Source organism: Lolium rigidum, chromosome 4, assembly GCF_022539505.1.
Source record: "Lolium rigidum isolate FL_2022 chromosome 4, APGP_CSIRO_Lrig_0.1, whole genome shotgun sequence".
NCBI lineage: Eukaryota > Viridiplantae > Streptophyta > Magnoliopsida > Poales > Poaceae > Lolium > Lolium rigidum.
In genome coordinates, this window is record NC_061511.1 from 168,459,124 (window position 1) to 168,485,089 (window position 25,966).

A 25,966-nucleotide genomic window follows, 5' to 3' on the forward strand; every position below is an offset into this window, starting at 1 on the left:
CCAACATCGCCTACTCGGTTTATGTATGTCCAGTTGCACGGTCGTGTACCTAAAAACAATGAGCGGTCAGTTTCCTGTCTACGTGTTCAGCAACGCCTTCGCAATCCGCGTCACATAATCTTCTCATCCTCTTATCCGAGAATTGCCAAACCTACACGGGACAACTTCGTCTTAACGGTGGATACTAGTAGTATATGCCATGCCAACAAGAGTCCAAAATTGACATGGTTGTCAGTGTGAATTTTGGATCAATTTTTATGTGCAGTTCTTCTCCTAGAGTCTTACCTGAGTTGTTTTACACTATAATAAAGCAAAGGAGTTTCAGAAACTTTATGTTCTTCCTGCAGGAACAACAGATTTCAGTCAAAAATTTATGTTATAATATAAATTGCATGTTGGATAGTATAAAACACAAATTCCTCCAGGAGGATTTAGAGGATCCTAGAAGGCTCTGAACCGACTTTCTCCTCTAGCTGGAGAAGAGAAGAGCCGAACCAACAAGGCAAAGGAGGACTTGGAGAAAGAAAAAAAACGAACACCAACCAACCAAAGCAAAGCAACCGGGAGCTTCTCGGTGACGCCGCCACAAAAGGCAACGGAAAGCCCCGCCCCGCATCGATGCCTCCCCTGCTCCCCTCACCCGCCTCCCTCTCCTCCACCTCCCCTCTCCTCCTCGCCTCCCGCCTCGGCGGCGGCGGCGCCCTCCGCCCCACCACCACCTCCACCTCCTCCCGCCTCACCCGCTTCCTCGCCCCCACCCGAACCACCACCCCGAACAGCGGGTTCGCGGCGATGAGCTGGCTCGGGAAGCTGGGCCTGGGCGGCGGGGGTAGCCCGCGGGCCTCGGAGGCGTCGGCGGCGCTGGCGCAGGGGCCCGACGAGGACAAGCCGGCGCCCGGGAACGAGTTCGCGCAGTTCGGCGCCGGCTGCTTCTGGGGCGTGGAGCTGGTCTTCCAGCGCGTGCCCGGGGTCACCCGCACCGAGGTCGGGTACAGCCAGGGCGCCCTCCACGACCCCACCTACGAGGACGTCTGCACCGGCGCCACCGGCCACAACGAGGTCGTCCGCGTCCAGTACGACCCCGCCGCCTGCAAGTTTGACGATATCCTCGACGCCTTCTGGGCCAAACACGACCCAACCACGCCCAATCGCCAGGTCCGTCGTACCTCCCTCATCCACACAACCTGCGTAGTACCTCAATTTTACTTCCGATTACTTTTTGGAGGGTCAGCAATTGGGGAAAAAATACTGGAGATTAGGAGTTTGTTGGAAAATTGTTGAGAGTTTTTTATTTGGGGGTGAAATTACTGAATCGATGCACTAGAACAGAGTTAGTGTACGCAAAATTAACAAGGAAAAAAAGAACGAAAAATTCGTCGCCTGAGAGATTCGAACTCTCGCGGGGAAACCCCATGTACTTAGCAGGCACACGCCTTAACCACTCGGCCAAAGCGACGCTTGTTGTCTACCTGGCTCCTTTGTCATACAGGAATAACTGAAGTGGTGGAACAGTACACTAAACATCCTTATTTATGCCCACCGGTCATGCCTGGAGATTAGTAGGATTTGGACATATGATGCGTACAACAGGCGACTCTGTGTGCAGTACATGTCTGTGATGCACCATTGGATCTACGAAACTACAGTTTGAGCGAGGAGGCATAGCACAGGCCGTGTTCCTTTTTTTTTTGAGATCACACAGGCCGTGTTCCTAACTAGTTTTCAAAGGAAGTAACTTGCTAGACCCTGACCTTCAGCGGTTAGCAGTACAACAGTTGCTATTGACATTTGTGCAGTTTTATGTTAAGTGAACGCGTCTTATGAGAGAACTGCAGTATCGACTTATGCAGCAGCGCTGTTGAAAACTTTGATCCCACGCTGATTCCTTGCCGCCCCAATTTGACGCTACTGCCGGCACACCCTGATCAAACCTTCTTCTAAGCCTGCTGGGGAACTTTGCACGTCTGGCGCCAGTTCCTTCTCCTTTGGTGGCCTTCGACATCGCTGCTCTCCTTCCTCCTCCTTTCCCCTGCTCCTCCCACCACTTAGTTCAACGGCAGCCGATTGTTGTAGGGTCTGTTTGGTTTATGGCCCTAGCTAACCCTATCGAATTGATATGTATTCGAATCTTAGGAGCTGGTAATCACTGATATGCTCATATTGGTGACGTTATTGTTGCTGTAATCAACCAAAATATTGGTCATGCCAATTGCTCTCACACTTGTTTGGTTTGTAGCCAATTTTTGGGCTGCATATGTATACTTGGTGTCGCCTTCACAGATTGTAGCCAAATTTTTGGCGAACCATGGGCGGTGGAATCCTCCGCCAAATAATTGCCTAGCCAATTTGGTAGGGCTGGTGTGGGGCATCATCCAAACGCACCTTAGTACCTAAGGCTAAGATCTATGAGTCCTGGCAGCGAGCCAAGCATGCCAGGAGAGTAGAGCTGTGCAGCGTTATCAGTGCTATGGGAGTGGTGCTAATCTTGGCTGTTAGGCTGAGCTGCAGTATCCACTTACGCAGCAGTGATATTTAAAAGTTATGATCCCACATTGACTCCTTGAGGCCCCCTCATTTGCCCCACGGTCGCCTCCTACTCCTGCTTTAGCGACTCACCGATTTGATGCTGCTTCCCGCAAGCTCTGACCAAGCCTTCCTCTAAGCCTGATGGAGAGCTCATTAGCTCTCCGGACGCCAGTTCCCTCCTCTAGCGGTTGCTGTTGACCTCGCTGTTCTCCTTCCCCACCTCTCCTCCCACCACTCTATCCGACGGTGGCCGAGTTTTTGTAGGGCTAGGGACTGACTGTTTGCTGTTCGATATGAAGGCTTTTTTCCATGACTGTTCTGGACTATTAATTATACCTGTTGGTGCCCGCCCTGTGTTAACTAATATTCCGAACTAGCTAATAACTTTTTGAACTGCACTATAGCAGCTTCAGTCTGTTGTGCGAACTTACTAGAATCTCATTCGATTCCGAGCAATGGAACTTGCTTCTGGATATTGACATAAGTTATCTGTAAACTTGTTTCCGACAAATGACAACGCTTTAGTTCCTTGTCCTGTATGTTCATTACTTGTGTTTCTGATCAGTGATCACCTACATTTCTGAATTTTTTGCACGCAGGGGGGTGATGTTGGGACCCAGTACAGGTCAGGAATCTACTACTACACCCCGGAACAGGAGAAGGCAGCGCTGGAGTCCATGGAGAGGCAGCAGAAGGTCCTGAACCGGAAGATAGTCACTGAGATCCTCCCTGCGAAGAGGTTTTACAGGGCGGAGGAGTACCACCAGCAGTACCTGGAGAAGGGCGGTCGCTTCGGCTTCAGGCAATCCGCGCAGAAGGGCTGCAACGACCCCATCCGCTGCTACGGATGAACGAGCATGGCTACCAGCAAACAAACAGGCACAGGCAGCACATTATAGTTGAGAGCACTGCCTGAATAAGGTTGGGTCACATCTGAATTTCAGTACAGTTTTCTTAGCTTAATCCAAGGATTGTAAGAGAGAAGCTATTACCACTGTACTTAGTGTTGGGTTACCATCGTGCTTAGTGATAAATTGTGGTTTGGAGCGGTATATATTCCATTTGATTGTGTTAAACAAACGTAAGATCGCTTCACCGCCTTCGGAGATGCTCTCTACTCTTAGAACCTGTTCTGCCTTCGGAGACGCTCTCTACTCTTAGAACCTGCTCTGTCGTCCTGTCGATGACACTGCTGTCTTTATGACCTTTTTTGAAAGAAAAAAAATCTTTCTGACACCTTTGAAAGAAGATATTCAGAACCTCACCTCCATTCTTCAGAACTTCGAAGCTGTCACGAGCCTGGTCAGGGGCGCTTTCAGCTTAGCTACCGGCAAACTGTAGGTCTCACGAACCTTGTGGAAGTGCTGAACTATACAGACAAAGCTTCAGGGCAAGTTTTGTCAAGATTATTTGGTTCTGATCTGACTGGAATGGACTGACAAAACCCATTCTTTTAACTGAGTAATTTTGACTGGAATGGACCGACAAAACTAAAACCCATAGCTTTTAACTAAGTGATTTTGACTGGAATGGACTGACAAAACCAAAAGCGAAGTTCTTTTCATCGTGGCTCGAGCTAGCTGAAGCACAAAAAATTACTAGAGGAGAAAAGACTCCATATAACTTAACTTCCTATATTTAGTCCTCTAAATTTTGGGCCATAAAACGGAAACTCAAAAACTTGGACTAAATTTCTTTTTACATAATTTGCACATTTGAGCACATGAATACATGACAACATATAACATCATCTAAACCCGACAAATTGATAGTCATACAAGTTGATAGCACAATCAAACACTTGTAACCACCGAACATCTCCACCGGCGCTTGCACGAGCTCTCAGAGGTCCTTCAACCCTAAATCTGGCGAGTTGCAGCGGCGCATGAGGGAAGAAGGCATGCCGGAGGTGCGTGGCCGCGCGAATCTGGCTGTACCTCGACGAATCCCGTCTGCAGTCACTTTAATCCGTCGGCGACAGATTTGCTAGAGGTTGCACCGCCTGATTCCGACGATATAGGTTGTCGACGGCTACACGAAGAAGGTAGGAGGGTCAGGGGAGCCTATGAGGAATCGGCAGCCGATTCTGGTCAACGAGCAGCCAGAGAAGGTAGGAGGGTCAAGGGAGCCTACAAGGAATCGGCGGCGGCAAGGTCTGGTCAACCGGCGGCGATGATGCAGGGAAGGAGGGGAGGCAAAGTCGAAGGAGTAAACTTTTTATTCAGCGGCCGCTGAGGGGAATATTTAGAGGCTGCAGAGAAGAATTTTTAGAGGATGAGACTAATTTTTTCTCCTCTAAGACCATTTCCAACAGGCGCGCTAGCGCGCCCGCGTTATAATAACCGCCAGTATGCAGCGCGCTGAGACAAATTAGCTCCTTCAGCAAACACGCTATCCGCGATGGCGCTGTAATTTTTTGTGCGCGCTGCGTTTTGCCCTATCTGGGGCGCCATATGTGATGCGTCGGCTGCAGCGTGACATATTTTTGCACGCGCGCGAAGCTCCAACGGCAGGAAAATTCACCTTGCGCCTCCCTCCTCTTGTTAGCGGCGCGCTCCAGCGGCGACCACGTCATCCTCAAGCCGATTTGCTCGCAAGGTATGCGTCTCCACCGGCTGCTATCGGACGATGAGTATATGGGAAGAAGAGAACATATCCATACTATTGGCATACCGTGCCATCAAGAAGCCAAAAATAGGTGGATCGGTGTTCATGACTGTTTGTGTCATCATACCCAATTTGCCATTGTGAGGGGTCCGGTTAGATTTTGGGACCAAGAGTGCCTTTGGTATATCATGACTGCTTGTGTCATCATGCGTAACATGATTACAGGGAATGATCGTGGGAAAAATGTGGATCATACCCACTACGAGTTGATGGGCGTTCCCGTGCAAGTGAGGAGGTCCGCACATAGGATTGCCTGGTTTATTGCCCCGTATCATTCCATTCGTTCCAACGAAACACATGATGAGCTCTAAAAAAAATCTCATGGAAGAATGGTGAAATTGACATGGACAACAATAGTGCCTACTTCTGAACTTGTGAATATTTGTTGTATTATTTGAAAAACTATGTTGTATTGTTGATCCATAAACTTGTTATATTAGTTGTGAACAATTTGATGTACTTGTTGTATTCTTCTGTTGTAATAATAAATAGTGCATTTATTGGTGAATTTGAAAGCATAGTAGTGTGTGATTACTGTTTTTTTCATCACGCGTTTAGATTTCAGCAACAACAACAAAGCCTTTATTCTCAAACAAGTTTTGGTAGGCTAGAGGTGGAACCTATAAGATCTCGTAGCCAACTCATGGTTCTGACACATGGATAGCAAGCTTCCACGCGGCTCTTTCCATGGCTAGTTCTTTGGTGATACACCAGTCTTTCAGATCTCTCTTTACGGACTCCTCCCATGTCAAGTGTGGTCTATCTCGTCCTCTCTTGACATTATCATCACGTTTTAGCCGTCCACTATGCACTGGAGCTTCTGGAGGTCTGCGCTGAATATGCCCAAACCATCTTAGACGATGTTGGACAAGCTTCTCTGCAATCGGTGCTACCCCAACTATATCTCGTATATCATCATTCCGGACTCGGTCCTTCCTGGTGTGGCCACACATCCATCTCAACATCCTCACTCCACCACACCTAACTGTTGAACATGTCGTCTTTTAGTCGGCCAACACTAAGTGCCATACAACATTGCGGGTCGAACCGCCGTCCTATAGAACTTGCCTTTTATCTTTTGTGGCACTCTCTTATCGCAAAGAATGCCAGAAGCTTGGCGCCACTTCATCCATCCGGCTTTGATCCGGTGGTTCACATCTTCATCAATATTCCCATCCTTGTGCAGGATTGACCCCAAGTATCGAAAGGTGTCCTTCTGAGGCACCACCTGCCCATCCAGGCTAACCTCCTCCTCCTCCTGCCTAGTAGTACTAAAACCGCACATCATATACTCAGTTTTAGTTCTACTAAGTCTAAAACCTTTCGATTTCAAGGTTTGTCTCCATAGTTCTAACTTCCTATTGACCCCCGTTCGACTATCATCGATTAGGACCACATCATCCGCGAAGAGCATACACCATGGGATATCTCCTTGCATATCCCTTGTGACCTCATCCATCACCAAATCAAATAGATAAGGGCTCAAAGCCGACCCCTGGTGTAGTCCTATTTTAATCGGGAAGTCATCGGTATCACCATATCTTGTTCGAACACTTGTCACAATATTACCGTACATGTCCTTGATGAGGGTAATGTACTTTGCTTGGACTTTATGATTCTCCGAGTCCCACCACATGACGTGCCGCGGTATCTAATCGTAGGCCTTCTCCAAGTCAATGAGCACCATATGCAAGTCCTTCTTTTGCTCCTTGTATCTCTCCATGAGTTGTCGTACCAAGAAGATGGCTTCCATGGTCGACCTCCCAGGCATGAAACCAAACCGATTTCCGGTCACGCTTGTCATTCGTCTTAAACGATGCTCAATGACTCTTCCATATCTTCATTGTATGGCTCATAAGCTTAATTCCACGCTAGTTAGTACAACTCTGTACATCCCCTTTGTTCTTGAAGATTGGTACTAATATACTGCGTCTCCATTCTTCTGGCATCTTGTTTGCGCGAAAAATGGAGTTGAAGAGCTTAGTTAACCATACTATCGCTATGTCTCCGAGGCCTCTCCACACCTCAATGGGGATACCATCAGGGCCCATTGCCTTGCCTCCCTTCATCCTTCTCAACGCCTCCTTGACCTCAGATTCCTGGATTCGTCGCACAAAACGCCTACTGGTATCATCAAAGGAGTTGTCAAGTTCAATGGTAGAGCTCTCAGTCTCGCCATTGAACAACCCGTCGAAGTACTCCCGCCATCTATGCTTAATCTCCTTGTCCTTCACCAGGAGTTGGTCTGCTCCGTCCTTGATGCATTTGACTTGGTCAACATCCGTCGTCTTCCTCTCATGGATCTTGGCCATCCTATAGATGTCCTCTTCGCCTTCCTTCGTGCCTAACCGCTAGTAGAGGTCCTCATACGCCTGACCCCTTGCTTCACTCACAGCTCGCTTTGCGGCCTTCTTTGCCATCTTGTACTTCTCCATGTTGTCTACACACCTATCCAGGTACAGGCGTCTGAAACAATCTTTCTTCTCCTTAATAGCCTTCTGGACATCAGTGTTCCACCACGAGGTATCCCTAACTTCGCTTCTACTTCCCCTGGACACTCCAAACTCCTCTGAGACCACCTTACGAATACAGGTCCCCATCTTCATCCACATATTGTCCGCATCACCTCCTTCCTCCCAAGGGCCCTCCTTAGTGACCCTCTCCTTGAACGTCTGAGCTACCTCCCCCTTGAGCTTCCACCACTTCGTTCTAGCGACTTTCGTCCGCTTATCCCGCTGGACACGAAGTCGAAAGCGGAAGTCAGTCACCACAATCTTATGCTGATGGACAACACTCTCTCTGGGTATCACCTTACAATCTAGGCACGCACTCTTGTCTTCTCTCCTTTAGAGGATGAAGTCAATCTGGCTGCTGTGTGGCCACTACTAAAAGTCACTAAATGTGATTCTCTCTTTTTAAAGAGGGTGTTAGCTACGATCATGTCGTATGCTAAAGCAAAGCTTAAGACATCTTCCCCTTCTTAATTCCTGATGCCATAGCCACCCCTTTAAAACCTATGTTAGATTACACGTGGCCATTAAGGTCTCCTCCTATGAAGAGCTTTTCGTCACTGACCAAGTCCTCTAGGCCTTCCCAAAACTCCCTGTTGTTGTTCTCATTGTGGCCTATTTACGGGGCATAAGCGCTAATAATATTGAGAACTAAGTCCCCAACTACCAGCTTGACCAGCATAATCCGATCCCCACATCTCTTGACATCTACCACTCCAGATTTGAGACTCTTGTTGATCAAGATGCCTACTCCATTTCTGTTTGGAGTCGTTCCTGTATACCACAGCTTGAAGCCAGTATCCTCTACTTCCTTCGTCTTCTGTCCCCTCTACTTGGTCTCATGGACGCAAAGGATATCAACGCCTCACCTCACCGTTGTATCAACCAGCTCCCGAAGCTTACCTGTCAGGCTCGGCTAGCTTTCTTACCCGATGTAACGCGCCACTAAGGATGCGACGACCCGATCCTTGTTCACTTGCCACCGTATCCGGATCAAGATACGGCGCACCACCTAGGGGTGACGACCCGGTCCTTGCCCATTTGACACCACACCCGGGTTCTGATATGGCACGTCGGTAAAAGGGTTACGCCCCAACGAAAATCTTAAGTTTCATCTCCATAGAGTGGCTGGGTTTTTTTTACGTTGGCTCGCTTAGCCTATCACAGCCCTCCTTCTTCACCTGGGTTTAGATTTCAGCAGTTAGCAGCATATATTTACTGTCTTTTGCTTCGGTTAGAAATGCTGTAAGTACATTACCCCAAGCTTTCCGAAGACTGAACATCCCAGGCTGACAACAGGGCTAATCAATGCAGTAAGCCTGAAATGGCTGCCAGAATTAACACCATTTTTATTCAAAATTATTTTGAACCAATGAAATGGTTAACAAACTCATTTTTTGAAGCACCAATCTCAATATTCCAAACCGTATTTAGCAGGCTTTAGCTACTACCATCGAAAAGATAAACCGTTTAACATTTGGCAACTCGACCTTCCCAGCAAAATTAATGGCAAAGTACAACAAAAGCATGACACACATTTCATATCAAAGCAATACCATATCAAATATAGAGAGCGCAGGAGATAACTTCGGTTCACACAAAGGTTCCTGAGATACAGATCTCAATACTCAAAACTGTAAAATGCGAAGACCATTCCGGTAGACAAACCAACTCTCAAAGCATCGTTTGAGATCTAGGCCTCGTAGATCCAGTTGTGCTGGCTGCTGGTCCACCCAGCGAGACCCTCAGGGAACCAGAGGGCAATCTCCTTCCTGGCATTCTCAACTGAGTCGCTTCCATGGATGACGTTCCTGTATGGTGCAGATAACACGTTTCAGAATGTATCCATGTAGCACAGTTATATGAACTCAAGTGAGACATGCTGAGTTTAAGGACAAGCGTTTCGCTACTCCAAAACATAATCAAGTGACTACAGGTGCAAATATCCATCGACTGTATACCATATATAAGTGCTGTCGAACAATGGACCCTGAGTCTGAATAATGGAGGAAATAATGCAAAGTGCTGCATGATTACAATTATGATAATGAACTGGACGATTCATGTAAAGTGCACAAAGCAAAGCATATGCCCTTTCAGATGCTTGTTATGTGCCAATGCTAAGTGATATAAAAACTAACACATGCCCACCAAACTTTTCAACAGGCTAATGTTACAGGTCATTATGACCATCACTTAATATTTAGTTTTTTACACAAAACAAATAGCATGTGCCTCATAATCTCCATCTTTCTTGTTAAGATAATTGGAATTTTTCTCAAGGTTTTGCTACAAGCATGCTACTGAAACAACTAAGAAAGATGCACTTACATGCTAGTGTCAGATTTCACAAAAAGATTGTATAGCCCAAGTAACATATAACGAAGATAATTCAGGATTCCACTAGATACCACTAACAGACCGGAGTGAAATCTTACCTGCCGATGTCAACGGCGAAGTCACCACGGATGGTGCCAGGCTCAGAGGCCAGGGGGTTGGTGGCGCCAATGATCTTGCGTCCGGTGGCGACGACGCTCTTGCCCTCCCAGACCATGGCGACGACGGGGCCGGAGACGATGTACTCCACAAGCCCGCCGAAGAAGGGCTTGGAGGACAGATCGGCGTAGTGCTGCTCAGCGAACGACTTCTCGACGTTCTGGAGCTTGAGGCCTGCACACCAAGTTCACAGATCAGCAAGCAAATCATTACCCGAGCCAGGGTTTGTGCACAGATAGCTACTTCAAAACCTAATTCAAACAGAGTTGGGAGATATGTGCTACTTACCCTTGAGGTAGAAGCCCTTCTTCTCGAAGCGGCTGATGATCTCGCCGATCTGAGCAGAACAGGCGAACAGATCGATGTAAGCACAAGCTAGCAAATGGGCAAGCGAGCTTACGGGAGAGAAGAGGAGGTGGTGCTTACAAGGCCCCTCTGGACGCCGTCGGGCTTGATCATGATGAAGGTCTGCTCCGCCATTGCTGCTGAGAGGTGCTGCTGCTGCTGAAAGCTTGAGATTAGTTGGGAGGTCGGCGCGGTGGGGAGGAAACCCTAGAGAAGGACTCGTGAGAATATATAGGATGCCGAGGCCGCCGGGCATGTGTCTCTCGCTTGTGTCGTGCTGTGGGCTGTGACGGTTTTGGGGCCTCCTGGGCTTCCAGTGGGCTGTAATAAGCCTGTAAGCTCTGAGTGGGCTAGAATATAGGGCATGCTCAGCGGACGGGGGAACTGCTATACGCCGACCTGGTCGGCTCGTGCGGGGCGCCGCACACCCCAGCGACCAGGTCGGGTAAGCTGGGCCTCGGCCCATTAGTCTCAGGTACGGTTTTTTTCTTTTTTCTTCTTCTTTTTTCTGTTTCTTTTCTGTACTAATATTTTCTTTTTCATAATCTAACATTTTTTACAAAAATAAAAATTCGAGATTTTTTGAAATATGAACAGTTTTAAAACTTGAACAATTTTTAGATCTGAACAGTTTTAAAATTTGAACGGATTTTCAAAATCTGAATAATTCAAAAAATCATAAATTGAATAGTTTTTAAAGTTGTATATTTTTATTGAACAAACCAAATTTGAAAATTTAACCTTTTTAGATATGAACAATTTTCAAATTTTAACAGTTTTTAGATATGAATTTTTTTCAAATTTGAACAATTTTTAGATATGAACAATTTTTAAATTTGAATAGTTTTTAGATATGAACAATTTTCAGATTTGAACAATTTTCAATTTTTTTAGTTACAAAAATTTAATATTATAATTTTTATCATTTGTTTGAATTTTAATATTTTAAATCCTACAAGAAAAAAATATAAAAGAAAACGAAACAGAAATGAAAAAAACAGAACAGAAAAATGACAAAAAAAAAGAAACAACCAATTGGACCAACACCCGAACTGGGCCGGCCCGTACCACACGCAGGGGTGTGCGGCGCGCGGTACGCGCCAACCTGGTCGGTGTATAGAAAATTCTAGCGGACGACCTCCGGTGGAAGCTTAATAAGTTCAGGAAATCGGCCCAATTCTTGAGCGGTTAAATCAATTCCACCGAACAACGCCTTAAGCATCTCTAGCGCATTCCCTAAATCGCGGCTTGTGAACACATGAATACATGGCTGAAAAAAGCAAAATTCATAATCGCCGAGCAGCCACCGATCAGATCCCATAAAACCTGACTTTAAACCAAAAAGGCTTTTCTATTTTTTTCACTCTCATATTTCCTCTATTCTTCCCAATCAAGCTCCGACAGTCGACCCGCCCGCCCCGACGAGCTCCTCCGCCCCCGCCCTGTGAGCTTGGCCACGCTGCTCGCGTGTGGTGGCCGCGCCTGTCCGTGTCTACATAGTGGCCCTACGCGCGCATGGTGGCCTCACTGAAACTTGATAGAATAGGTCGGTATCGAGGCAACAACCGAAAATTAGCAAATACTTGGCTAGAAATCTCAGTGGTGGGATCTTTGAATAGGGGTATACGATCTTTATAAGTTCACTAACATGAAAAATAGGGCCTCTCATCGTCCCAATTGCACGAAACTTTATTAGCAACATTATCTCTAGCAACCTGTCAAAAAAAAAAAAAAACATTATCTCTAGCAAGCTCATGAGCTATCTGGTTTGGCTTTTCTGAGACAAAATTTGGAACTCACACTACCAGTATTGGAACTCAAATCCACACAATCATCAAACTCCATCGATTTATTCCACCAATAATGTTCTCCTGGACAATCTTGGATTGTTTCATAGAGCCTGGCTCAGAGATAATATTGTTGCACCCAAAACTATGGGCCAACATCAAACCATTGCGAAGGGCAGATGCTTTCCTCATCCCCAATGGCAAAATATGTGGGAAGTAGACGGAAATTCAATTCGGCACATGGGAGCATATGCTCCTGCTACCGGAAAAACATTTTGAAATATTCAAAAAAATCGAACAAAAAATTTCACGCTTACGTATCAACATGTTACGTGTGCACATCAAATCTTGCGAAAAACCGACATTTTTTGTAACTTGTGTGAAAAAGATAAACAAAACGTCTCGTACACAACTTTTTCTTACAGAAAAATTTGTCTTTTTTACAAATGACACTCAAAATGTCGGTTTTCTGTGGAACCACTTTGTGAACGTGTAGAATTTCGAGATGTATCCACTAAATTTTATGCTCAAATTTTTCAACATTTTAAAAGTGCATTTAAAATTAAGTTTAAAAACCGGGAGCATATGCTCCCGGGTGCCAAAACACCACTCCCGTAAGTAGAGAGTTAATGCAACAATAAAGTTACTAAGATAAGACTAATCATAGCGGAAAGTATATAAAATAGTAACATGCACATGTTACTACTATGTGTTACTATCTTTATAGTGGTTAATAATATCGAAGTAGTATTATAGACAACTTTATAGTAGACTCATTGTACCTTGGAAGTGTGATGTTAAAATAACTAGTTATGTTACTCCACCGCTCCTCTCATTAGTTCGCTGCCACATAAGCAAATTTGCTAAGTTTGATAAGAAGTTATTCCTAGAGTTACTTGCACTATGAGTAGTCTAATCAAGTAGCACACCTATAGTCGCTCTAGCATGAGAATCTGCATAGAAGGAGGCATCAACATTTAATTTTACGTGTTGTGGTTCAAGGTGGCACCACTTGGTGACGGTATGGATCTGGAGACTAGTTGTCACTTTAGTTGTGTTTCCCATTATTGTTAAAATCAACATTTTGTATCGGTGCATAGGTGGCATATCATCCTTTCGTGTTCGACGCTTTTGAATCCACCAGAGTTACCAGCTTGCAATAGGAATAACTTTTTTCCAACCAATACCATCAAGACGTCTGGTGGCGTGGCGGCCAGGGTCACCTTGATTTGCCGGTATTTTTTGGTGCGTCGGGTGGCCGGGATGGCCGGTTGCATGGGAGAGGGGGTGAATAAAGGCGGTGATCCTAGGGCTCCTCTTGCGACAAGACAAAGATATGCCTAATGCATGTCATCCTTGATCTTGGCCGAAATGTCTTGTTTCGAAAGGCTCCGTCGGTGAACTTACATGGTTGTGTTATGCGTAGACTTGATAGATCGGGTGACATTCGGTCGTGTGCCCATGTTTCTCCGACCGTTTGGTTCAGGAGGGAGCAACGCGAAGCTTTGCTATTTGTTGCTTTTATGGGACATGTTTGATTTTATGGTGAAGTCAAATGCGGAGAATGTCACGAAGTTGAGATTGGAGGACTAGTAATGGTGATTTGAGCCTTTGCGTCGGTGAGGAACTTGCTTGGAGTTTTAGGATTCGTAGCAGCGGTGCGTAAGTGAGGGTGGGAACACATGTTAAGTTCAGAATCTTATCTTTCAGGGTGAAAATCAAAGACATGACCTTTCTTGGTTAAGTGCTTGGAAAAGGTCTTGTTGAAGGAATTGCTTTGAGAATGGGGATTATCTTTAGGGTGAAAACCCAAGATATAAGATTAGGCGACGATTACGCTTGTGCAATGTTTTTTTATTGGAGATGTCGCTTTTGGAGAATTTAGATTTTAGATGTTGTCTTCGTGGTGGTTGTGTTGTTGCTAGGACTGCACAACTGTAGCGAAACTTTTCCTCTTATTTTTAGCTTTTACTGGTTGTGTGCATCCGTGATGCTATTAGGGTATTGTGTTGTTGCAGATCCTATGTATAATTCATATCTTCGCGATATTAATATATTTTTTTTATAAAAAAATCAAGACTAGGAGTATAACAAACGGTTCATTTCTTTCGGAAAGAGAGAGAAAAGGTTTCTAACGGGACAAGGTGTTTCTCCACCGGGGGCATACACACCCTTTATTTGAAATGCATTTCAAACATTTTTAAAGATATCAAACAAAAAGAAAAAATGTCTTCGTGTAACTCTTGACATGTTACATACTTACAAAGTAGTTTCAGCAAAAACCGACATATTTTGTGTCTTGTACAAAAAAACATAAATTTTTGTGCTAAAATAATCCATTTTCCGAGACAACATTTGTTTGTCTTTTTTACACAGGGCATACAAAGTGACGATTTTATATGAAACTTTACGTGCGCACATAAAACATGCCTCTCATGCGAAGTTATTTTCCTAAATGTTTTAACTGTTTGAAATATGTCACCAGTTTTGAGTTTCGCTTTCAAACGGGGCTTGTTAGTGACAGGTTCGCTAATACAACTATACAAGCGGGTGCACGGTCGCAATCACTTGGTGGTGGGAACAGTCAGTCAAGAGAGCAAGTTAGGCGAATGCGCATCCCAGAATAGAGGATCTTCCTCTTGAAGCCATCCCATTCAGCAAGAATAAGGGAAAGTTATCGGGGATCCCTATGTAGATTAGATTATTTTACTGATATATTAGTTGTTTACTCCTACATTGCAGGACTTGCGGAGCGAACAGTGCCGTTCATCCGGCGATGCGGTCGAGATGATGAACGCAAATGCAAGTCTGCGATTCATTACTTCCATTGTTACAGATTCGATGCCGTTGATGAAATGTTCAAAGAGTAATAATGTCACTGCAAATGCGACTGCTAATCATGCATTTTGTACTTCAGTTCTTACATGTAAATGTATATTTCATCAAAGATTTTTCATACTAGGGAAATGGATGCATTGACATAGTTTGCTTGATCCTCAATCTTCATCAAGTAGTTGTTATATAGTAACTGTTGGAAACTTCATCAAAAGAATACGCCCAGATCAGACTGGATCGTCGCCGAGAAGCAGTCATGAGAGGGAGGCAGTTCTGACCAAGGCCTCTGAATGTTCAAAGAGTAATGCTGTCACTGCAAATTGCGACAAGAAATCATGCATTTTGTATTTCAGTTCTTTCCGGTAAATGTATATTTCATCAAAGATTTGTCATAGCATTAAAATAGAGTTGATTAATCCTCACTCTTCGTCTATAGTTGTTATATATAGCTCGATTGGAAACTTCACCAAAAAACTATATGCCCAGATGATTGAATTATCATCAAGAATCAGTCAAGGGTGTGAGACAATTTTGACCAAGGCCTCTGAATTTTCTGATCGATTAGCCAGCTAGATCGCGGTATTCTGTCACTTTGGCGATCTCGGGGTCACCGCCGTGGACCGCCGCGTGGGGCCAGCCTCGACGTCGCCGTCCTCCTTCTTCTCCACGACCGCCGCCTCCTCCTCCTCCCCGTTCTCCGGAGAGGGCCCCTCGAGGTCGTCGCGGACGCGGAAGGACGCGTGGAGCACGATGACCGGGACGCCGACGGCCAGCGCGGCCATCAGGTTGGCGACGGCGCCGGCCGCGACGATGTCGGCGAGCACGAGCGCGACGAACGCCGCGGCGACGAGCCGGCGGAGCAGCGCCAAGCGCGGGAACGCCCCGAGGAAGCCCACGCAGACGATCAGGACCTTGGAAGCCGCCATGAGGAAGAGCACCGACGCCCGGTGCCCCGCCGCGGCCAGCGACGCCAGGAGGAGCGCCCACTGCAGCGCCGCGTAGTGGTACCGGAACGTGCGCGCGTTGCGGACCCCGCGCACCGCCGCGGCCTCCGCGTCCGCCGCCGCGCCGAACGCCGACGGCCGCGGCGCGAACCGGGTCAGCGCGCGCCGAGCCGCCCTCGCGCCAGCGCACGCCCTGTCCACCGCCCGCCTTACCGCGCCCGCGCCGCCGGCAGTCATCGATCTCGCCGCCGGAGACTGCTTGCTGGGCGACGATGGCTGCCTGGATTCGCCGATCCGGTTGCCGGATTTGGAATCTGGAGTGCCGGACACCATGGGAGAGGACGCGTGGTCGAGCGAGTCAAAGGCGCGGGTTTTAAGAGACGGACGGCGCCCGGGGGATAAAGGCTGGGTCTCCGCCCTGGCCGTGACGGCGAAAAACCGGGCCTTTTCCACTCGTTCCCGCGTCGGTTCTGTTGCCGCGGCAGGGACCCGGCCGTGGTTGCTTCTTCCACCAACGTTCGGCCGCGCGGCACCATCCAACCATGATGATCCTCCCCTACTTTTCAGTTTTCACATGTTTTTTTTTTTTTTTTGCTTTTTCTTTAGATTAGAGTCGCCTAGGACATATTCTAATGGTTTAACAATAATCTTCTTTAACATATACTCTTAGGATATTCATGCACATCATGCAGCAATGCCTTCTTCTCCTCCCCATTTCTTGCCATGCATATCGAGCAGCAATGTCTTCTTTTTTCTCCTTCAATCGTCTTTCATAATCGGTCTTAATTAGTACTCAAATAATGATAGGGAGAGACCTAAAACATAGCTCGTGACACTTGCACAATTAAACATTGGAATATCCTAAAGTACACAAACTTCAGTGTAGCTGCTCTCGTACTATGACGTTAGATGCCCTGTTCTCTCTGTCTTTTCCAAGATTGTTTACATTCATTTACTCCTGGGATGATGACTAAAGAGAAATCTTGAACACCGACGAAAGGAAGCTTGGCGTCGTCGAGGTACCCCCTGAGCAGTTGCTACCATTCCGGCTCAGCAGAAGAAACTTTACTCCCAAGAGACATATCCTTAGCTTGGAGTCCTTTTTTCAGAAATTCCAACAAATACTCATTGTCACTGAAGCGGAAGCACATGGTTTAAAATTTGCAATGTTAGCCATGCCTATGTGTTCAATTTTGTTGGTATATATAAAGATCGAGTTGCAAAAGTAATATGTAGACAACACATACTCCTAAGATAAATGTTTGTAAAGGAAGAATGTTACAATACACTCCCCATCATCCATCATACTCCTAAGATTTGCAAATGCAACTTATCTAGTTGGCTTTCCTAAACATATTTTGTAGTATTTATTTAATAAGATGATTAATTGCCAATTTCCCATGGATATGTCATCAATAAGTAATTATGTATTCTCCTCCAAAGAATCTTAAGCTAAGAATCGTTAAGTCACTATGTTTGATTCTACACTTCCACTTTAGAAGACTCGTGCTTAAAGTTACAATGATGGTGGAACCTTGATCACCTACAAATAATCATGTTAACTGAAGAGGGTAGCCACACTAGAATGTTAAATAACGATGATTAAAGATAATAATCATATATAATATTCATCTCTCACGTCAAGGGATACAATCCATTGCATGCTCTAGGCAGCTGGTATGACACTCCGAAACACGAATTACAGAAAATAAACATGCAACTAAAGGGAGACGACAAGTGCATAAAAAAGGAAATATGCAATGCAAGATACAACGCTAACCCTACATAAGCTTGGAAAAATATAGGTAGGTACCAAATATAATTATTTAGGCCTAATCCTTGGATGGTGGTCGTGCAGGCTTGTGGAGAGAGTCATTTAGATCTGAGATCTTCTTTGCTAGAGCTTCAACTTTTTCGTCAGTTGTCCTCACAGCTGAGCATAGCATTCCTAAATTTTGTGAAAATTGCGACAAAGCTTTCATAATATCTTCGTTCGATACTGTAACCTCTTTGTTGCCGCGGATAGATGGGGCATAATCGGGCACATGCTTGATAGCAGATATGCCAATGGGAGTAGAGCTTCCGACTACTTCCTTCCCTTTGTAACTTAGGGAGCATTTATTGGGTATCAGGGATAGGCCAGAATGGTTTTTGGTGATTTGCTTTGTCTTCCCCTTTTTCCGTAACCTAGGGGTACTTCTCACAGAAGGCGTCTCCCTTAAACTGGATTCAATCTCTTCGCTCATGGACTGATGGCTTTCATTGTCTTGATCATCCTCCGAACTAGTCTCGTCATCACGAGCTCTCCCCCCTTTCGGCCTAGAGGATGGGCTATAACCCTGCGCTTCCCATTTATCATCTTCCTGGGAGGAAGTCTGAAATGAATCCCATGATGGCATCTTCTCACGTTAGCTAGTTTTTTTGCAACACCGAAGAACAAAAACTAGAGAACATGACAAAGTTTTACAATACAAGATCGCTGAAATCAAGGGAAATATATAGGTGGAATACTTGCAAAGTGGGATGTCTAGACGGAGTGGAGACAAAAAGTAGGATATTGTTCTACCTATTTCTCAGACTAGGATGTTTTATCAAAGTACGGCTCGCGTTTTATACACCGTAGGATCTCTTTTATTTGAGGGTAGGTGACTATGTAGAAAAGGATATGCATCTAGAATTTTCTAAACTATACTGTGATATTCGAGCGAATCAAAAGATACATGATAAATATTGTAGCATCAATTAGATTTAGTTCGTAAAAGCTCCTTCGCACGATATTAAATCTTATAATTTTGTCTACCATTAAAGACCATATTATTTTCTAGAGTATATAGTAAGGATATTTGATATGATTCACATATCGATTTACCTTGTTGTATATAAAGTTCACCGGTAATATATTTGCTACAATCAATGTTACTATTAATGGTGGTCAAAATGTTGGATCAAAATCAAAATCGACGCAATCTTTGTAGCATCGTTTTACTCGGTTCTAAATATAGTGATTTTTTAAGATCCTATAATAAAACATGTCTAACTTTGTCAATTATCATCTATGAGCATCTCAAGCATGACCCTTAAAGCATTTTAAGGGTTGTATCTAAAGTCAAGGTCCGTGCTGTGCAAACGAGTCCCTAAAATAAAGAGGACATTAATTTTTTCCCTCTACCAACATTATCTTCACTGTCTTTGGCATGTTAGGGCATCTCTAACTGTGATCCACATTTGGGACGTTGAAACTGTCAGTTTTGGTCCGTTTGCGGGTGGTAGTGCACCCATGGGCGCCCATTTTGGTCCGCGGATGATTTTTGTGTGTGGCAATTTCACATAGTTTTAGGATATTTTGCACACATAAAATATTGTGAATACTATAGCATACTAGTTCATAAAACAAAGACAAATTCATTGGTACCACATAGTTTATTACAATCATTTGAAATTGGATAGAATAAATAGGAAAGGACTATTGGTTTCCTGCATGGTTGCACATATGTTGGAGTAAATCTTCTGGAATGTACTGTGAGTTACATGGTCTCGTAGTTCATGATGCACTTGAAGAAATTCAACCAAGTCTGTCGATGGTCTGGGCTCAGGCGCAACCAACTCATTCTGAAAGTCCCACCCTTGGGCATACATATCCATCGCACTCCTCTTCAACGATCATGTTGTGCATGATCGCACAAGCAGTCATGATGTCCCACATTGTCCCGTAGCTCCATGTTCTAGAAGGATGCCGAACAATAGCCCAATGAGATTGCAACACACCAAATGCCCGCTCCACGTGCTTCCTACCAGGTTCTTGCTCCTTAGTAAGCCTAGTCTCTTTCTCGTCTTTAGGGTTGTGTATTTTCTTCATAAATGTGGTCCAGGGATTGATACCATCGGCTAGATGGTACCATTTTCATAATGGTTGAAAGAGCATACTCTAAATCCCTAGTGTTTTGTGTGTTTGATCACAATACTCGAATGGGAATTTTATCATATATGCTCAAGTGTGTAGGAATTAATTTTAGCACTATGGATGATGACACACCTTTTTGTTATCTAGTTCTTTTGAGCTAGGTTTGTGGTCTTTACATTCGGTGGAAATGAACATGTTGAGGAGAGTATGTTTGATCTAGACGATTTGAAGATGGAGCTGGAAATCTCTCCAGGCCAGATCATCCGACCCCTACGCGGACGGATCATCCGACCCCTGAAGGCTGAAGCGGCTAAGGACACAAAGGGGGATGGTTTTTCCACATGGCCCCCGAATGAAGAAAATGTTTGGCCCCCACCAGGGGATTTCGCACGCGTGGACACAAGAGAGGCGGATGGTTTTTCCATCCGGCCCCCGGATGAAGAAAACTTCCGGCCTTCAATAGGGGACTTCGCGAGTTGCGCAGTTGGAGAGCTGAAGGGAATATTCCCTCACAATAAAAAGAATATTCCGATGATAGGGCCGGATTATCCAGCCTGGGCACTGAAGAAGTTAACCCGAAAGATCCGAGGTGGGCGGGCCAACTTAAGCCGGATAATCGACCCCCCCTCCCCGATGCAACAATGCAAGCGTACATGAACTAAAGATCATACATTCGTTGAATGTTGCTTGACTGCCGTGCACCTGCACCATCAACTTATAGCATATATCTTGTGTTGGGAGGTAGGCATGACCATATGGGGAGTACGGTTTAAAGTATTGAGCTATTCATCCCCCATTATGCATATAGTTAACCAAAACATTCTCTATTGGTCATTCAAGTGGCAAACGAGTTTCAATGTTGAGTCTTAGTTGTGAGTCCAAGATTCATATTTGCAACCTCACGCTATCATACTCAAGCACGGTGGCCTCGGACACCAACCTCCTCCTTGTGGAGTCTTTGTTGTTCTTTTTTGCTTTCTCTTTCATTCCCTTTTGGTTCTCTTTTATTCGCTTTCATTTGCTTCTTCATTTTTCGTGTTTTTTTTATTGGGGGAAACTTATTCAAGATTGGGCTCTCTCTTTTGATTCTTGCAATCTTAGATAATTAGTACCTCTCACCAGTGACCACCTCTAACCTAAGCCAATCTCCCAAAATCTGAAAACACTCTACTCCAAATATACCCATCATTTGAAGGATTTTTCCTCTGTCAAGGGCCCGAAAGTCCAGTCCAAAAGGGCCAGATATTCAGGTAGGGCGGCTAAGTGGGGGGTATACAAACCGGCTCAGCTGGGGTAGGGAGAAGATTCAATCTTCTTCCCCAACCAGAGCCAAGTCTCCATCCTCTCTCCTCCCTCACGCCCTTGCCGGAAGAAAGCTCCCCTTGGGGATCCCCGTCGACCCCCAAGGTCTCCTCCACCGTTCTTCGACCCGCACGTCGGCTCCTCCGCCCTGAATATTCTCCACGAAGCAGCTTTTGCCATGGATGATGGTATTTTGTTCTCTCCCACTTTTTAGGGTTTCACCCTAGCTTGTTGTGTAGAGACCACAATACTTGTTTTTCCTTGGTAGAAATACAATTCAAGTGGCATACTAGTGCTCCCTAGGATCGATCTACGGAAACATGGGTGAAAAAGAGAAATCTCATTGAGACATTGGGGATCTGAGATTTTAAACAGTGGGGTTGGATCATCCGGCCTGGGAAAAATCACTGCATCCACCTCTGTTCTTCACCATTGTTTTGCATATTGGTCTTAGGAATCCTCTCTGGGTATATTTCCTCGTCACATTTCTACCTATCTATTGCTTTTCACAGGTGGAAGCTTGCATAGAGGAGGAAGTGTGCGTCGTGGGGTTGCCAAGCAACCATCTTCTCGTCCTCACAAGGATCGCATCATACAGCGTGAGGATGGAATTTTCACCAAAAGGGACACTAAGAGGATTGAGGATCAAGCAGCGATATGTGCCAAGGCTATAGAGCGGGATAGTCTCGCAAAGAGGCAGAGGAGGAAGCGCAACTCTATGTACACCATGCCCATTGCTGGTTATCACCATCTCCGCAAGCGAAACGTTTAAAAGCATGCAAGGACAACCACTAATGACTGCTTCTGGACCAAGGAGCAAGAACATATCATGACTGATGTATACAAAGCTCATCACACCAAGGTTTGGCCAATGAAAGCTTTGAACATCTCCAAGTTAGGAACCAAGGCCTACTTCAGTGAGATGTTGTGGCTCACTGAGAATCTTGGGCTTCATGAGTTGATGGGGCTCCGCCAAGACTACAAATGTGAAGCTTGTGCACCAATTATTCACCACCGTCTTCTTCGGCAAGTCAAATGAAGGAGATATCTATTGGATGACTAAAATCAGAAATACAAGTCCACCTTCAGGGAGTTTGCCTCCATCCTTGGATATCCATTGAGTGGCAGGAATTCAAAGAAGAGTGTGTTGCGGATGCATGATGGATCCCAAGTGCAGGAGGTCAATTGTAGTACTTTTCAATAAGAAAGATTTTTGAACCCACGAGGAGCTGAAGGTATTGGTTAGCAGAATCGACAAGAAAGCTGTAATAATAAAGTGAAGGTTGGTGTTTTTGGGTGAAGTGCAGAAAGTAAATAGCAAATAAGTAAATGCTCTCGATGAGAGAAAAGCTCAATCCTCTATGCAGCAAGAGCACAAGCTCAAATGCGTGTGATTATATGAGACTAAAGTTCCCGAGGGCGGCATGGATTTACTAGAATCTGAGTTCTAAACAACATGGTAAATATTTTGTCGAGCTTTATTCAATTAGGGGCGGAGCCTAAGTTAGGGGCAGCCATAGATATGTGCAAACACACCCCTTATGATGGGTCCTAGAACTGTTTTCATGAGCAAGTATAGGAATCATTAAGACATAAATGTCCCACCATAGCCATAAGATCATTGGTCCCCAACATAAACGCCTCTAATGCAACCCATAGTATTGGAAGACGGTTTCTATCATTCCGACCCTTCCAACACTAATGCATTACATTAAAGTGCAGCCCTATGAGCCCATATAGGTGAAGTAATATGCAGTCGACGTTCGCTTAAACCCATTATAGAATAACATAAAAGATAGAAACTTGACCAAATACTCATTGCACATCATATAGAATCATAGCTAGATCATTCTATGCCCTCAGGAACGTGGGGAACTACTCACAAGTGTCAAACATGATATGTACCATAGGAATAATGATTACACCACAATCTTAATATATAATCTCCAAGCCAAACAATGACAAAGTACCAATAACGAACATGCAATAGCACTAAAAACAATATCCGGGGTTCAATTCAACACAAACTATGAGGGGGATGACGTCGATCTCGTAGATGGAGATGATGGTGATGATGGTGTTGATGGAGATGCCTCCTACCAAGCCAAGGAGGAGTGGGGATGTCGATGTCGTCGATTTCACCTATAGCGGAGGCACCAGTGCAAGAGGATCTGCCCTCTCCTAAAGTAGGAGATTACTTTCGCCTCCGGCGCCGCCTCAATAAATCTCGGGAAAAGTATGGCTTAGGTTTTTAGGAGAAATAGAGCTTCTAGAATAAAAGGGGGACGACACAATGCCCGAGGTGTGAACAACCTCGGGTGGCGTGCACTACATGTTTGGGCTCGCCACCTGGGTCCGTTCGACCCTCGTGGCTCCCCTCGCATGATTATTTCGCCCACTGTCCTTCTCCGGGTGAAAAATAGATCAGGTATTTTTCCCTCGATTTTTAGCGATCTAGAAAGTCCTGAAACAAATAAAAACAAAAAGGAGGTTTTCTGCCTCCCAACAATTAAATACCAATGAAGGGGACTTTGTAGAAAAGTCCCGGAAATCGAGTAAAATGCACAAACAACAATGTATGATGGCAAATAACAATGAAAACTAAACATATATCTAGCAATGATGATGATGCAAAATGCACGTATCAACTCCCCCAAGCTTAATCCTTTGCTCGTCCTCGAGCAAATAAACGAATAGATCATATCATATATCAATGATCTTACGGTTGATAAAATAAATACGAGCATTGTATCATAAACTTATGTATATTCAATTGTAAAGAAAGATCTATGAACCAACAATCATACAAACATGAACTCCATAATGGAAACTCTAGCAATTACCTCTGATTGTTTGAGCAAGATCAACCATTGTATGTTAGACAATTGAACAATGTTTCATGTGTGTTGATGTCTACGCACGCTTCTATTCTTGTAAACAGTGTTGGGCCTCCAAGAGCAGAGGTTTGTAGAACAGCAGCAAGTTTCCCTTAAATGAATCACCCAAGGTTTATCGAACTCAGGGAGGTAGAGGTCAAAGATATCCCTCTCAAGCAACCCTGCAATTACGATACAAGAAGTCTCTTTTGTCCCCAACACACCTAATACACTTGTCAGATGTATAGGTGCACTAGTTCGGCGAAGAGATAGTGAAATACAAGTAATATGGATGATTGTAAGTAGTAATTGCAATCTTAAATAAAGATGGCAGCAAGCGAACATGTAACGAACTTGTTGGAAACGGTGTTTCAATGCTTAGAAACAAGGCCTAGGGATCATACTTTCACTAGTGGACACTCTCAACATTGATCACATAACTGAATAAATAAATGCTACTTTCTACACTCTCTTGTTGGATAACAAACACCATTCATTGTGTAGGGCTACAAAAGCACACCTCAAGCCGGAATAAACAAGCTCCACAACATCTGGAGTTCATATTAAGTAACCTCTAGAGTGCATAATAGACCATTGCAATTTTGACCGAGTACTAACATAACATACACACTGTCAACAATAGCTATGAAAGGGGGAATAGATCGCATCAATATTATCATAGTAATAGTTAACTTCATAATCTACAAGAGATTACAATCATAACCTACTCCAAGTACTACATGATGCACACACTGTCAACATTACATCATGGAGGAGGAATAGACCACTTTAATAACATCACTAGAGTAGCACATAGATTAATAGTGATACAAAGCTCATGATCACATAAAGATCACATGGGAGAGAGAGATGAACCACATAGCTACCGGTAGAGCCCTCAGCCTCGGGGGAGAACTACTCCCTCCTCATCATGGGAGACAGCGATGGCGATGAAGATGGCGGTGGTGTCGATGGAGATGACTCCGGGGGCAATTCCCCGTCCCGGCGGCGTGCCGGAACAGAGATTCTATCCTCCGAAATGGAGTTTCGCGATGGCGGCGGCGCCCCTGGAGTCTTTCTGGAGTTTCGTCGATTCGTGTAGGGTTTTTAGGTTCCGAGGGATAATATAGGCGAAGAGGCGGCGCGAGGGGGTGCCTGGGGGCCCACCCCATAGGGCGGCGCGCCCCCCTCTTGGCCGCGCCAGCCTATGGTGTGGGGGCCCTGGGCCTCCACTCCGTCTCCCCTTCGGTGTTCTGGTCCGTCTCGGTGAAATAAGATGTTTGGTTTTTGTTTCGTTGAATTATGAGAATATTGCCCGAACAGCCTTTCTGGAACCAAAAACAGAAGAAAACAGGAACTGGCACTTCGGCATCTTATTAATAGGTTAGTTCAACAAAATGCATAAAATCATTATAAAGTGTGAGCAAAACATGTAGGTATTGTCATAAAACTAGCATGGAACATCAGAAATTATAGATACGTTGGAGACGTATCAAGCATCCCCAAGCTTAGTTCCTACTCGCCCTCGAGTAGGTAAACGATAAAAAGAATAATTTCTGAAGTGACATGCTACCAACATAATCTTGATCAATTCTATTGTAAAGCATATGAGATGAATGAAGTGATTCAAAGAAATGGTAAAGATAATGACTAAACAACTGAATCATATAGCAAAGACTTTTCATGAATAGTACTTTCAAGACAAGCATCAATAAGTATTGCATAAGAGTTAACTCATAAAGCAATAAATTCTTAATAGAAGGTTTTGAAGCAATAC

General features: G+C 44.9%; 3 protein-coding genes and 1 non-coding gene across 4 annotated transcripts; 1 reads left to right on the forward strand and 3 right to left on the reverse strand.

Annotated features, from left to right (window-relative positions):
* The first annotated feature begins 451 nt into the window (after positions 1-451).
* On the forward strand, positions 452-3,606 carry LOC124706273 (peptide methionine sulfoxide reductase A4, chloroplastic-like). The gene is made up of 2 exons (XM_047237927.1): positions 452-1,155; positions 3,126-3,606. The coding sequence occupies exons 1-2, from the start codon at positions 619-621 to the stop codon at positions 3,375-3,377; spliced, it is 789 nt and encodes a 262-aa protein (XP_047093883.1). The 5' UTR covers positions 452-618; the 3' UTR covers positions 3,378-3,606.
* On the reverse strand, positions 1,375-1,456 carry TRNAS-GCU. Its single transcript has one exon. It is a non-coding gene; the product is annotated as a tRNA-Ser (tRNA).
* Positions 3,607-9,240: 5,634 nt separating the features above from the next.
* On the reverse strand, positions 9,241-10,757 carry LOC124708896 (nucleoside diphosphate kinase 1). Its single transcript, XM_047240535.1, has 4 exons — positions 10,626-10,757; positions 10,488-10,536; positions 10,142-10,373; positions 9,241-9,514 (listed from the first exon to the last, which is right to left on the reverse strand). The coding sequence occupies exons 1-4, from the start codon at positions 10,677-10,679 to the stop codon at positions 9,397-9,399; spliced, it is 453 nt and encodes a 150-aa protein (XP_047096491.1). The 5' UTR covers positions 10,680-10,757; the 3' UTR covers positions 9,241-9,396.
* Positions 10,758-15,486: 4,729 nt separating this feature from the next.
* Positions 15,487-16,509, reverse strand: LOC124649261. Its single transcript, XM_047188914.1, has one exon. The coding sequence runs from the start codon at positions 16,441-16,443 to the stop codon at positions 15,754-15,756; it is 690 nt and encodes a 229-aa protein (XP_047044870.1). The 5' UTR covers positions 16,444-16,509; the 3' UTR covers positions 15,487-15,753.
* Between the last annotated feature and the right edge of the window lie 9,457 nt (positions 16,510-25,966).

What these genes read in the sequence shown, in the direction of transcription:
- LOC124706273 (XM_047237927.1), top strand. Translation starts at nt 619, where the DNA reads ATGCCTCCCCTGCTCCCCTCACCCGCCTCCCTCTCCTCCACCTCCCCT. An exon ending in CAACCACGCCCAATCGCCAG is followed by an intron (nt 1,156 to 3,125) that starts GTCCGTCGTACC and finishes TTTTGCACGCAG; the next exon opens with GGGGGTGATGTTGGGACCCA.
- LOC124708896 (XM_047240535.1), bottom strand. Translation starts at nt 10,679, where the DNA reads ATGGCGGAGCAGACCTTCATCATGATCAAGCCCGACGGCGTCCAGAGG. An exon ending in ACGGCGTCCAGAGGGGCCTT is followed by an intron (nt 10,537 to 10,625) that starts GTAAGCACCACC and finishes TGTTCTGCTCAG; the next exon opens with ATCGGCGAGATCATCAGCCG. An exon ending in GAAGGGCTTCTACCTCAAGG is followed by an intron (nt 10,374 to 10,487) that starts GTAAGTAGCACA and finishes CTTGGTGTGCAG; the next exon opens with GCCTCAAGCTCCAGAACGTC.
- LOC124649261 (XM_047188914.1), bottom strand. Translation starts at nt 16,443, where the DNA reads ATGGTGTCCGGCACTCCAGATTCCAAATCCGGCAACCGGATCGGCGAA.